The 12,758-nt window shown below is 49.7% G+C and overlaps 1 protein-coding gene across 2 annotated transcripts in view; it reads right to left on the bottom strand.

Annotated features, from left to right (window-relative positions):
- Positions 1–282: 282 nt before the first annotated feature.
- The window catches only part of LOC140903899 (corticotropin-releasing factor receptor 1), a 124,473-nt gene continuing 111,997 nt past the window's right edge, over positions 283–12,758 (bottom strand). For both annotated transcript variants that reach the window (XM_073325842.1, XM_073325843.1), the window contains one exon: positions 283–6,653. In XM_073325842.1, coding sequence (XP_073181943.1) covers positions 6,513–6,653 — 141 coding nt within the window. In that variant the 3' untranslated portion in view covers positions 283–6,512. The remainder of the gene's footprint in view (positions 6,654–12,758) is intronic.

Raw genomic sequence — 12,758 nt, 5'->3', positions numbered from 1 at the left:
GCAGGTTCTGCTTTGTATTTTGTGCCCTGGCTTCAACCCCTGATGCTTTCTGATGACCATCTGGGGCTGGAACCTGGAGACCACGCCCTTGGATCTGAGGGTATTCAGCCCCTTCCTGGCTCTGGTCTTTTGGGAGCAGTCCCTCTTGAGATATCCTAGACGTGGGGAGAAAAGGCAGTACTCCAGGGTCCCATCCAAGAGGTGCGAAGATCCCATGACTGAACCAACCCTTCCTTCTCTGGGAGACAAACGCAAAGTCCCCATGAAATAATTAAAAGCCATTTTAATTAAACAGAGTTGAGAGTACACAAGGCAACACACAGATTTTTTTAAAGCAAATTGTGCACATCTGAACAATCGTAAGACAGGAGGATGAAGTAAATAGTGACACCCACACAGTGCTGCTTTTGTTGTCGTTTTGCTCCTCCACATTGGCCACATTGGGCATTTTGTTGTCGTTTGACCCCTCCACATTGGCCACTGGCATGCGCAGAGCGCTGGCTCTCCTGGGAGCTGGATACAGGGTGAGGGAGAAAGGGATCAGTCAGCCAGCTTGAGGTCTTCCAAACTAGCATCATCCTGCATCCATTCTCCTGGGCACCCAAGGGCATTGGCCTGCAAGAGGGGAACCCAAGGAGGGAGCGCACTGGTCCCTCGGGGCTGATGGATTTCCGTGTTGAAGTGTATCCCGATGGGTGGGAATCACTGGAGGTGATGGTTTGTTTACGCAGCAGTTTTTATAGCCTGTGGGATGGCAATGATTGTTTAGTTTATTTGACAAGGTGTTAGGCTACAGGGCAAAAATATGATGAAGGTGCTGTGAAATCATGGGGCACCATTCCACACTGCACTGGCAGAGAGCTGGCAGGACGTAGGGTTGACAGCAAGTTGGGCATCGCACGTTGGCTTCAGTTTCACTGAAATCTGATGAATGCCATTCCTGGTTCTGCTTGCGTTTGTTTCATTCTTTTTGGAGTTCACTTTCCATGTCAGATCCCTTCACACCCTGGAGCAGGTGAGCATTGTTTGACTCTGTCTATTGTAAAGGGCTTTGTTTGAATCAGGTGTTCTACACGGCAGCCCTAGTGCAGTGAATCCTACCCGGCTGGAAACAAGGAGTTCCTGGGTCCCATTCCTGGCTCTGACATGCCATCGGCAAAGTACCGAGCCACTGCCTCGTTCCTGGAGCTGGGCTCCAAGTTTTTATTGAAATATTTTTTGCCAATATCAAAATGCTGAGAAAAAGTGTCAATTTGACAACAGCACGTTTCGCAAAACCTCCCGCAACGAAGCGATTCGATATTATCCTAGCTCAACATTTTTGGTGTGGACTGCTGTGATTTTTCAGTTTGAAATGATTTTTGACATGAAATGTATTTTTAAAAAAAGTGAAAGGGTTTCCAAAGGTTGAAATTGAAATGAAATGTTTTAATTTTACCAACATGAAACGTTTCCGTGGGCACAAAGTGATTTTTCCTCCCAGAATTTCCCTTTCGCAGGAAAATTCAATTTTTTTGTTTGTTCCAAGTTTGGAAGGGAACAAATTTAGAAATTGGGGAATTCCTTTTGAACTGGAAAATCCAGGTCCTGCCTAGCTCTACTCATTTCTCCACAATGCTGCAGCACCTAGGAATTATTTTGGGGAAGTTCTAAGGCCCGTGTTGTACAGGAGGTCAGACTAGATGATCACAATAGTCCCTTCTGGCCTTGGTATCTATGAACTTCTGTGTCTTCAGTTAGTGATATGACTTGGATGCCATGACATTGCTGCATCACCATGTGTTAGTGAATCACCCCAATGAGAGAGCAACGTCTTCAAATTAGGACGTGGTAACTATGACCCTCAGCATTGATTTAGGGCTCTTTCAATGACCTGTGGGTCATGGAGCAATTTCTGGACATGTGACAGCTGGTCATGGGTAGAGTTCAGTTCAGGGAACATCCTGAAGGTTGGATGGAGGTTTTTGTAGTGTGTTTTCTCCTTCTCCCCTCTAGCAGCTTTCATTCCAGGATAACAAAGTGTTTTATGCATATTAATGTGAAGCCTCAAAACTCCCTTTTGAGGAAGTATCATTAGCTCCAATTTATAGTGGAGAAAACTATAAAACATAAAGGTGAAGTGACTTGACCAAGGTCCTACAGTAAGTCAGTGGCAGAGTGGGGATTAAAACCCTGGGGTACCCAGGAATGATGCATCTCCTAAAGCAGAAGACAGCTATTCTGGTCAGTTCTTTAACCATCACACCATCCTGCCCTTTAACCATTGCGTCATCCTTGCCCCTATTAGAACTGTTTGTTCATCTATAGTGGCAACACTGATGAAATCTTGGCCCCAGTGCAGTCAATAGCAAAACACCCATTGACTTCAGTGGGGGTCAGAATTTCACCCATCCATCCGGGAAATATTCTGCTGTGAGAACTGCTGGCTCACCAGCCATGTGGAACCATCAGACACAAATGTGACGTGTGTGTATGGAGCATGGGGCAGTTCAAACAAGCACAAAAATGGCCATCAGGGGAATTGGCCAGGACCTCAGAGAGAACCAAGCCCGGTACAGGGTCACTCTGTCCCCTGCCCAGAGTGTTACTTCCTGGAATGAGACATGCTGCCTGGTTAGCATTGGGTTACCAACCTCTGGTTGTCCTTCTCTGAATGGCATGGCCTTGTAATGTCATAGATTTTAAGGCTTGAAGGACTCTGATGATCAGCTCATCTTACCTCCTGTATAACACAGTCTTGAAAACATCACCCTGTGATTCTGACAGTAGGATGGCTGATCTCCATTTAAAGCCTCCCGGTGATGATGAATTTGCCAGGCTCCTTGCTGATCTGTTCCAAGAATTAATTCCCCTTGGTGCTGCTGGTTGCCCTTTTGAACTTTCCTGGCTGCAGCTTCCAGCTGGTGGGTTTTATTCTGCCTCTGCCAGCTACCTAAAAGAGCTCTCTAGGACTGATATATTCTCTTGGCATAGGTATGGATGGAGAGGGCTTCTGATTTTAGGTTTTAACTGGTAAACACTGATAAAACATCCCGGATACAGAACCCCAGAACAAACCAGTGTTTATCCAGTAAACACCAGAAATGTTTTCTCAATTCATGTGGATTTCACCCCTTTCCCAGCTCTGTGTGTTTACAGAGGTGATGTCTCCACTCACTGGCTTGTATCTCTATGGGCTTGTCTCCATGGAGCACCAATGCAGACTACAGGAGTATGACTTCTAAAGCACACTAGTGTGTTGTGCATTAATTGGTCCATGTAGACCTTGCTGGTGTGCACTAGTTTCCCTACTGCACTTGAACATGGTGCAGTTTGAAACTGTATGAGGTGAATATCCAAAGGGAAAGCCCTGGAAATAACCCAGTTTTTGGACATCTACACAGAACTCAAAAATGGCTAAAAATACCCCTCCCCAATGAAATTAATAAACCCTGAAAAATAGAACCCTACTCAAATAAATTGCCTCTTAATCATCTTAGATAAACTAAGCCGCTGGAGCTCCATTAGATTGTCACTGGAAGGCAGGTTTTGCGGACCTTGAATAAACCTTATAGTTTTTTTCTAAACCCTTCCCAGTTGTTGAACATCCTTTCTGAAGTGTGGACACTGGCTCTGGATATAGTCTCTCCAAGGCCATAGCTGGAGGTAGGGCCATGGAATGAGAGGGGTATTTCAGAGGAGATGCTGGCACTCCTGGTAGAACTTAATAGCGCTGAGCAAGGACCATCGGAGGAAGGTCAGTACAAGGAGATGGGTGCAGATTTGTCACGTAGGGCTGGATGGGAAATGGATTTTTCAGATTTTGAACATTTTTCCCATCCCAAGTTGGGATGAAAAGTGGAAATCTAGAACATTTTCATGTCCCTCCCCCACCAAACCTCCCTCTCCTAAATTTCACTTTGGGCCGATTGAAACATTTATTTCAATTTCAATCATATATTTTTAAAAATGTTGTCACTCTAATTAGCTTTAATTTCTGAACAAAAAGTCCTTTTGACTTGGAAAACCATTTAGAAAACGTCAAAATGGGACCTTTTTGGAACTTTGAAACTTGCTTTTCAACAATTGAGGAATTAGTCGTAACCCAGCCATTCCTGAGAAAACTTGCAGGTTAGAAAAATGGACATTTTTGGAATTAAAATACGAAAGATTAAAACATCGAAAAATTCCACTGTCACTGCCATGAGTTTACGGGCTGAGAAAAACAGGATTTGCATTTCTTTGTTAGTCATCTGCAATCTTTCTGTAGAGAAGGCACAAGCAAACCCTGCCCACAAACGAGTTGTTCCCTGGCTCTCAGCTAAAGCAGTTCAGGGCAGCTGGGAATGTTTGCCACACAGTTCTACCCACCAGAGGGTATAGCCATATAAGGCCGAAGATCCAGAAATCTGGAGGGTTTATGCAAATGATCCAATATCCTCATTTGCATACTGGATGAATATGCATAAATATGCAGAAGTCGCTGGATTGTAAAACTGCAGGTTTCAGAACACGCCACCCACGACCTACTGGTCTCTCCTCAGTGCTTTCTGTAGTTCTCCATCTCAGCTGTACACCCTCTGGAAAGAAAGCCCCAGAGGAGCAGCTTGAGACCAGGGGGCAGCTCAGCCCCATGTCCCCTTCTGCACCCCGACAGTGATCCTGCGGGAATTGCGGCCTGTAGACAACGCAGCAGAGTTGGGCCAAATTTTGCTTATCTTAGAAATAAGTACATCAAAGCTGTGTTGTCTGATGAGGCATAAAACCAAGGTGCTGTGTGTGTGTGTGTGTGTGTGTGTGAGTTGCATGTATGTGAGTATGTGTGCATATGAGAGTGCATGTGTGGGTAGGGTGTATGTGGGCATGTGTATTTGGGAGAAGTTAAAAGATTTTTTGTGTAGCTTTTGACGCCCTCTTCCCAAGGATCCGGGTGTGAACCCAGGTGTCCTCCAAATCCTTGTCTTGCCATGGGCAGAAGCCAACCCCCCCCCCATTCAATGTTTTCCTGGGGTTTCAATGGGAGCTGCCTTCCTCTTCTTCACACCCACCCCGGGGCCCTATCATGCCAGGTCTCTGCTCTGGGAGGAACCATCTCACCCCCCACTTGCCGTATCTCCACTGGCATTGCTCACCTGGTGTTCATTTACTGAGTGCCAGTGACCCACTCCCTCCCCTGGTGTCTGATCTCCCTGTTCCCTACAGGATCTGGCTCTTGCCACCTTGGCGCGAGTGCAGAGGGGCTTTCCGCTGGCGTGGGCTGGCCTGGCGGGGTCCTGCGAGCGTTACCACAACGTGTCCGCAGCTAGCATGCCCACTCTCGAGCTGGGCTAACGCCAGAGGAGCGAGTGCGAGGGCCGGTCACTGGGGCGAACGCCGCAGTGAAGACTCAGGCTCAGGCTACTCTCACAAATGCTGCATTCACTCAGCGACGTGCAGGCCTGGCTGCCGCGGGGCCTCGCCAGGCGCCACATGCTGGGGTTGCAGGGGGCAGCAGGGCGACCCCAGCTCTGCAGCAGACTGCATGGCAGGGGCTGCCGCGTGACCTCGCCAGGTATCCTGCTTGGAGCAGGGGGGCAGGGTGGATGTGGGGGGATGAATACTCTCAGGGTTGTAATAAAACGGAGGCATAAGGCAAAGCACAGAAATGGCACCAGGCAAACTACATTCACGGCCCAAGCAGCTGGTCTGTCCTCTGGGTTAACGCACATCAGGGCATCCCTCCCCATCACCGCAGCTTGCAGAGGTTCTTCAGGGCATCTGCACTGGCAGCAGGAGCCTGGCAGCGGATTTCCCAGGCTTGCCCCCCCAGAACGGGTTAGCAAGGCCATGTGGTGGCAGTGGCTTCTGACAGGGTTGTTCCAGAGATGCCATCGCCATGTGCCGCAAACGGAGCTTTCACGACACCCTTGAAGGCAGTCACTCCAAAGCGACCTGCCGTGCAGCCGCTGAACCGGAGCGAGGAATTTATACCCCAGAGGGGCAGTGACATGCATGGGAATGGGGAGAGAGGCAAAAATGCAGACTGGCCACATCCCATCCATGTGACCAGTGCTAGCAGGACCAGGGCTCTCACCGGACAAACAAAGATTTCCACTACACCGGCTGCTAGGTCAGGATCGGGGCGGGTGCTGGACTCTGCCATATCTCCAGCACACCCGGCATTGCTCGGGGAATTGCTCTGCCCGCAGCCGACCCTGGGATAATGTGAAGTCCTCAATGGACCGTTGTCCTCAGTTGCTGTAGGCCTTGCCAGGGCCACCAGATATTGCCCAGACCCACAGTCCTGGGCAAGGGAGGTTCTGGCCTCACAAGGGCTTGGGAGAATAAGAAAGAGGTGCTCTGAGAGCTGGTCTCCCAGGGTGGACGCTGGCAAGGGGTTTCTTTGGTGTCAGACAGTCCCTGCCCGGGCTCTGCTGGGCTCGTGGGCTGGGGTTCCATCCTGGAAGTACATGGCCCGCACGCCGTGTGCAGTACAAGCAGCAGAGGCTCTGCTGCAAACCTTGGCTCCCGTCCCGTGCGACGGCTTCCTCCCCTCAGACAGCCGTTGACTGCTTGATGCTGTGGAAGCTGACGCGCGTTGGCGACGTGGGGATGGACATGGCTCTGGCCACGCGGGCGCGGATGGAGTGCTTGTCCTGCCACCGGTGCCATCGCTTCCGGACAGCAGAGCGGACCTGCCAACACATTGCAGAGGACACAGGGCATTTACAACCCATGCTGCTGGCGAGGGCTTTCCTGAGACCTGCGGCAGAACTAGGGCAAGATTTCCCTCTCCCGTTGCACAGTACTGCAATACACTTTAGAGCTAAGGGGCTGAAAGCAGGTTACAGACATCAATGAACTAAGCCCTCAAATTCCCCAGGAAGGAACAGTTCCTGGCATTATTCTGTATTTGTAGATGGGGAAACTGAGGCACAGAGCAGGGACATGACTTGCCCAAGGTCACCCTGGAGTTCTGGGGCTTGCCTTATGCTGGAGGTCAAACTAGGTGATCAGAGTGGAGCCTTCTGATCCCCCCAGAGCCTATGAATCTGTGAAACATTCTTATCCCAGTGTGACGGGGAGAGAGTTGAGGCAGATGCAGGGACAGGGCATTTGCAAAAGGTCACCCCACTGGGTCATTGCAATGGGAGATTTGAGCCCAGCAGTTCTAATTCCAAAACCTTTGCTCTAACTGACAAGGCAGCCTCCTTCCCAGAGCCAGGAATAGGTCCCACTAGTCCCGACTCCCACTCCCGGCTAGTCACTCTCCATTGTTGGACACCGACCTCAATAAATCCTGTCTTTAAAGGTCTGACAGGAAAGGAGAGAAATGAACCCGGGTCCAGGAATGTGAAAGAGCGAGCAGGAGGAGATAAATCTGGACTTCAGCTATAAAAAAGAGCTAGCGTCTAATAAACCTGAGGCTGCCTAGTGTGTGATGGAGGGTAAGCGAGCGATGGGCTCACAGAGTTTCTTTATTACTTGTCTGGTCCGCATCTGTGTCAGTTCAAACTTACAGCAGTGCAGATGCCTTGGGTGGCTGGTAAATATCATAGATTCACAGATTCCAAGGACAGCAGGGCCCATTGTGCTAATCTAGTCTGACCTCCCGTATGATGCAAAGAATACTTCCTGGAGTTACTGCTGAAGGACGTTTTATTGACCGCAAGGTGCGAATTCCACCAACGGGTGCTAGGGTGGATGAAACAGCTGCGTGGGAACAGATTTCTTAGTGTCCGTCATTAGCCTTCCAAATATCTAACACCCAGACAGCTGGGGCTGCTGAGTAGCTGGCTCTGCCCCCTTTCCATTCCCCTGGCTCCGAGCTGTGTCCCGAGTTAGTGCAGGGGACGATTGTTTCCCATGGAGCCCCCCCAGCAATCAATCCAGTCTCAACGCATTGTTTGCCTGCGCTGTGGGCTCTGCAGCAGAACCAGGCCACACACTCTGTGCAGTCCAGCAGCGTGTCCTGTCTGACAGTGGAGCTAGGAATGGGATCGAGGAGCCTGGTCTATGTAATGGCTACTGGGCGTGTCTGCATCTCAGCGCTTCATGGCCCTGGGCGAGCACGGAAATTCTGGAGGGCTCTGAAATTCCCAGGTTGTCTCCAGCGAGGTCCAGTCCTAAGCTGCCTGTTATTTGCTCACTGGGGCAAGCGCCAGCTGCTAGCCCGGCTTGCCCTGCTGCAATCCTATGGGAGGCCCCGACAGCATGGTGATGAGATGGAGAATCATAGAATCATAGAAGATTAGGGTTGGAAGAGACCTCAGGAGGTCATCTAGTCCAACCCCCTGCTCAAAGCAGGACCAACACCAACTAAATCAGCCCAGTCAGGGCTTTGTCAAGCTGGGCCTTAAAAACCCCTAAGGAAGGAGATTCCACCACCTTCCTAGGTAATCCATTCCAGAGCTTCACCACCCTCCTTGTGAAATAGTGTTTCCTAATATCCAACCTAAGCCTCCCCCACTGCAACTTGAGACCATTACTCCTCGTTCTGTCATCTGCCACCACTGAGAACAGCCGAGCTCCATCCTCTTTGGAACCCCCCTTCAGGTAGTTGAAGGCTGCTATCAAATCCCCCCTCACTCTTCTCTTCTGCAGACTAAATAACCCCAGTTCCCTCAGCCTCTCCTTGTAAATCATGTGCCCCAGCCCCATGATCATTTTTGCTGCCCTCCGCTGGACTCTCTCCAATTTGTCCACATCTTTTCTGTAGCGAGGGCCCCAAAACTGGACGCAATACTACAGATGTGGCTTCACCAGTGCCGAATAGAGGGGAATAATCACTTCCCTCGACCTCCTGGCAATGCTCCTACTAATACAGCCCAATATGCCGTTGGCCTTTTTGACAACAAGGGCACATTGCTGACTCAGATCCAGCTTCTCAGCCACTGTCACCCCTAGGTCCTTTTCTGCAGAACTGCCACTTAGCCAGTCGGTCCCCAGCCTGTAGTAGTGCATGGGATTCTTCTGTCCTAAGTGCACAGTCCTGCACTTAGAGACACAAGGAAGCTGCTGCTGATGGTGTGAGCTGCAGAAGAGAAGGCTCTTGCACCCACAGTGTCTATAGGGTTGGGCAGAGAGGACGCCAATGCTAAAGGAAGGGAGTGGGGAGGGCAGTACAGGTCAAAGGCAGAGTGTGGGGTGGATTTTGAACTGGGTCTAAACGGTGCTGGTGAGTGGGGTGTACGGGGCCATGCTTCTTTGAAGAGGGAGGCAGCATTCTGCACTTGCTAGACTCTGGAGAACTGTGATTGGGGAGGCTGCGGATGTGGCTGGACAGCAGCCGCTGCAGAGGAATAGACTTGTAGGAACCAAGGAGGAAAGAGGCAGATGGGAAGTTGTAACATATGTGGGAGGCTGCAGAAGGAAATGCCAGGCAGATTTGCAACATAGGGGAAGGGGAGTTCAGGGTCAAAGATCACAGCAACAGGAGGTCAGAGAAAGGAGCTTTTTATCTGATCCATGTGGAAAGAAATAGCCTCTCTCCACCTGCTACAAATTCAGTATCTGGCAGCATCTTCCCCTTGTTCTGGGCTTTGTGTTTCTTTATGACTTAGACAGGAAACATATGCTTTGGAACACACATCTCAAATAATATCAGTGTTATCTCAAATAATATTATTGTTATATGTAGCCCTGCCATTGTTATCAGATGGCAGTGCAACATATAGACCTACACATTCTTTTTCTTAGTGTGTGAGGAAGTTTTTAGTCTTGGAAGAAATGCTGTGTTGTTAGTTTTCAGATGCGGTTTCCTTGAGGGGAGCTGTTGCAAGTAGCAGGAGAGTTTGCTCTCTGCCTTAACCTCTGTAAGTAGAGTCTGTTCCAGGGATAGAGTTGGGAGCTGGCATTGGGATTTGGGCTGAGTGTACTGAAAAAGGAGATGGCCTGTGTGCTATCTGTGCCCACCTCTGTTCCAGGACTGGTGAATATACAGTAAATAAACAAATTACACCAATATCCCCAGCCTCCACATTACTGATTTCTCCTCTAACAGGAAGCGGACTTGCATGGTCCTGATATCTGCAACCTCTCCGCAGAGGGGTGCTGGTATTATTTACCACACACTGAAAGCCAACAGGGCTCAGGGCACACAGAGGAGTCATGGCTCTGCCCCAAGGGGTTTACAAGTCAGCCTGCAGGGAAGCTAATAACAGAATCACACATCGGCTCCCTGGTCTCCAACACGCTGCATTAAAACCCTCCATGGGTAATCTGGAAAAAAGAGCCCCGGCTTTCCTTTGTCTCCATCTTGGCTGCCCCCTGCTGGGCTCAGGAAGGATTCTGAGATGCTTCCCAACAGGCCCTCTTGGAAGTCCCACTTTCAGTTCCTCTGCTGCCCTGGCTAATTTGCAGCAATGCATCTTGTCACCAAGATGTCTGTCCCTTCCCCTCCATGCATTGCAAAGCCCCCTGGATTCCTAGTTCATCCCATCCCACATCTTCCCTCGGGGTTTCAAGCTCCCCGGGAGCCAGTCCAGCCCATTTATCTTTTCAGCCCCTTTCTAGCTAATGTTCCTTCCCTGTTGGGAGTGGCTGTTGGGGCAGGAATGCTGTCAGGTGATTAGAGGAAGGGACTTGCAGTGGGACTTGCTGGCTCTGGGAGAAAGTGCTGGCTAGTGGTTACAGCAGGAAAGTGGGCATCAGGACTCCAGTTGCACTGCAAGCTCTGCCACTGACTCACCGCACAACCCTTGGCCATGTCACTTCTCTGCCTGGGCCAAGTGCCCTCTCTGTGAACAGGGGCCACGCTAATTCTCCACGAGTGTGTTGTGAGGATGAATTGGTAAATAGCTGAGCTCTCTCTGAGTGCCCAGCATTATGGCCCAAATCCTCAAGTACTTCCTCTGGAAGTTAGGAGCCTAAACACCTTTGGGGATCTGGGCCTATTCAGAACATAAGAATGGCCATACTGAGTCAGACCAAAGGTCCATCTAGCCCCGTCTCCTGTCTTCCCACAGTGGCCAATGCCAGGTGTTTCAGAGGGAATGAACAATGATTTGCTCCCCTGGTTGCTCCTTGGTCAGTTTTAGCCTGACTGACCACAGCAAACTGCCTGTTATCAAAGCATAAGCCATGAAGGGGCTCAGAACATCACTCAGCCTCAGTGACTGAACAAAACCTCACGCCTTGGTGACGGGGAGGGCAAAGCCAATCTCATCCTTGAATTATTAACTAGATTATTTTGCTGCTTTGCAGAAGGTGGGAAACAGTTTTAAAAAGAAAGTTTTTAAAAATAATCATAATAAAAAAAATCCATCCACAAAGATCCCAAGACAGAAAGCAGCCCTGGTGGGTGAGTTCTTTAGCAAACACCAGACTGTTAGCTCACAGAATTGCTGGCTTGGGAGCTGTCTCTCCCCAAGGGAAGGCTATGGACGGATACAGAAAAGAGATGCTGTGTTTTCCTTCAGCGTCGGAAAAGGCTTTTTATGTTCCCCGTCCCGCGGGATCTGCTGTTTCTGTCCTGTACCCAGCCATCCATTCTTACAGCTAGCAAAGGTGTGAAAGCAATTACAGGGAGGCATAATACTTAGCCCTGCCCGGAATGCAGGGGACTGGACTAGATGACCTCTTGAGGTCCCTTCCAGTCCTCTGATTCTGTGTGAAACACGGAAACACAACCGATCAACCCAGAGAGGGGCTTTTGTTTGGCTATACATGTTCCGTTTCTCTTGGGTCACAATGCAGTAGGTTTGGTGAAATGATCCCTGTATTCAAACAGATGGTGCAACCGACACTGGTGTGCTGCCCTGGCAAACTCTGCTCTTCTTAGGAAAGGGTTTACAGGGACACTAACTAATGGACAAATTGGACTGGGGTCTTGTTGCGGAAGTTTTGCCATGCACTGCATCAAAATAGCCTCACGCTCCTTCGGTCAGCCCAGCAGCACCCTTTCTCTGGTCACAGGAGCAGAGCTGGCTGAAATGTCCTCATCGAAAAGGATGTTGAATGAAAAATGGGGCCAAACCGAAAATTCATATGGAAAGTTTTGTTCCGGCTGTAATTTCCCAAGACCGAATCATTTTGGTGACGTGATTGGAATAACAGAGACTTGGTGGGATAACTCACATGACTGGAGTACTGTCATGGATGGTTATAAACTGTTCAGGAAGGACAGGCAGGGCAGAAAAGGTGGGGGAGTTGCACTGTATGTAAGGGAGCAGTATGACTGCTCAGAGCTCCGGTATGAAACTGCAGAAAACCCTGAGTGTCTCTGAATTAAGTTTAGAAGTGTGAGCAACAAGAGTGATGTAGTGGTGGGAGTCTGCTATAGACCACCGGACCAGGGGGATGAGGTGGATGAGGCTTTCTTCCGGCAGCTCGCACGCCCTGGTTCTCATGGGTGACTTTAATTTTCCTGATATCTGCTGGGAGAGCAATACAGCGATGCATAGACAATCCAGGAAGTTTTTGGAAAGTGTAGGGGACAATTTCCTGGTGCAAGTGCTAGAGGAGCCAACTGGGGGGGAGCTTTTCTTGACCTGCTGCTCGCAAACGGGGAAGAATTAGTAGGGGAAGCAAAAGTGGATGGGAATCTGGGAGGCAGTGACCATGAGTTGGTTGAGTTCAGGATCCTGACACAGGGAAGAAAGGTAAGCAGCAGCATATGGACCCTGGACTTCAGGAAAGCAGACTTCGACTCCCTCAGGGAACAGCTGGGTAGGATCCCCTGGGGGACTAAATGAAAGGGAAAGGAGTCCAGGAGAGCTGGCTGTATTTCAAAGAATCCCTGTTGAGGTTACAGGGACAAACCATCCCGATGTGTCGAAAGAATAGTAAATATGGCAGGC

This window comes from Lepidochelys kempii, chromosome 27, assembly GCF_965140265.1.
Source record: "Lepidochelys kempii isolate rLepKem1 chromosome 27, rLepKem1.hap2, whole genome shotgun sequence".
NCBI lineage: Eukaryota > Metazoa > Chordata > Testudines > Cheloniidae > Lepidochelys > Lepidochelys kempii.
The sequence above is the reverse complement of the archived record's forward strand: the minus strand, read 5'-3'. Positions and strand labels throughout refer to the sequence as shown.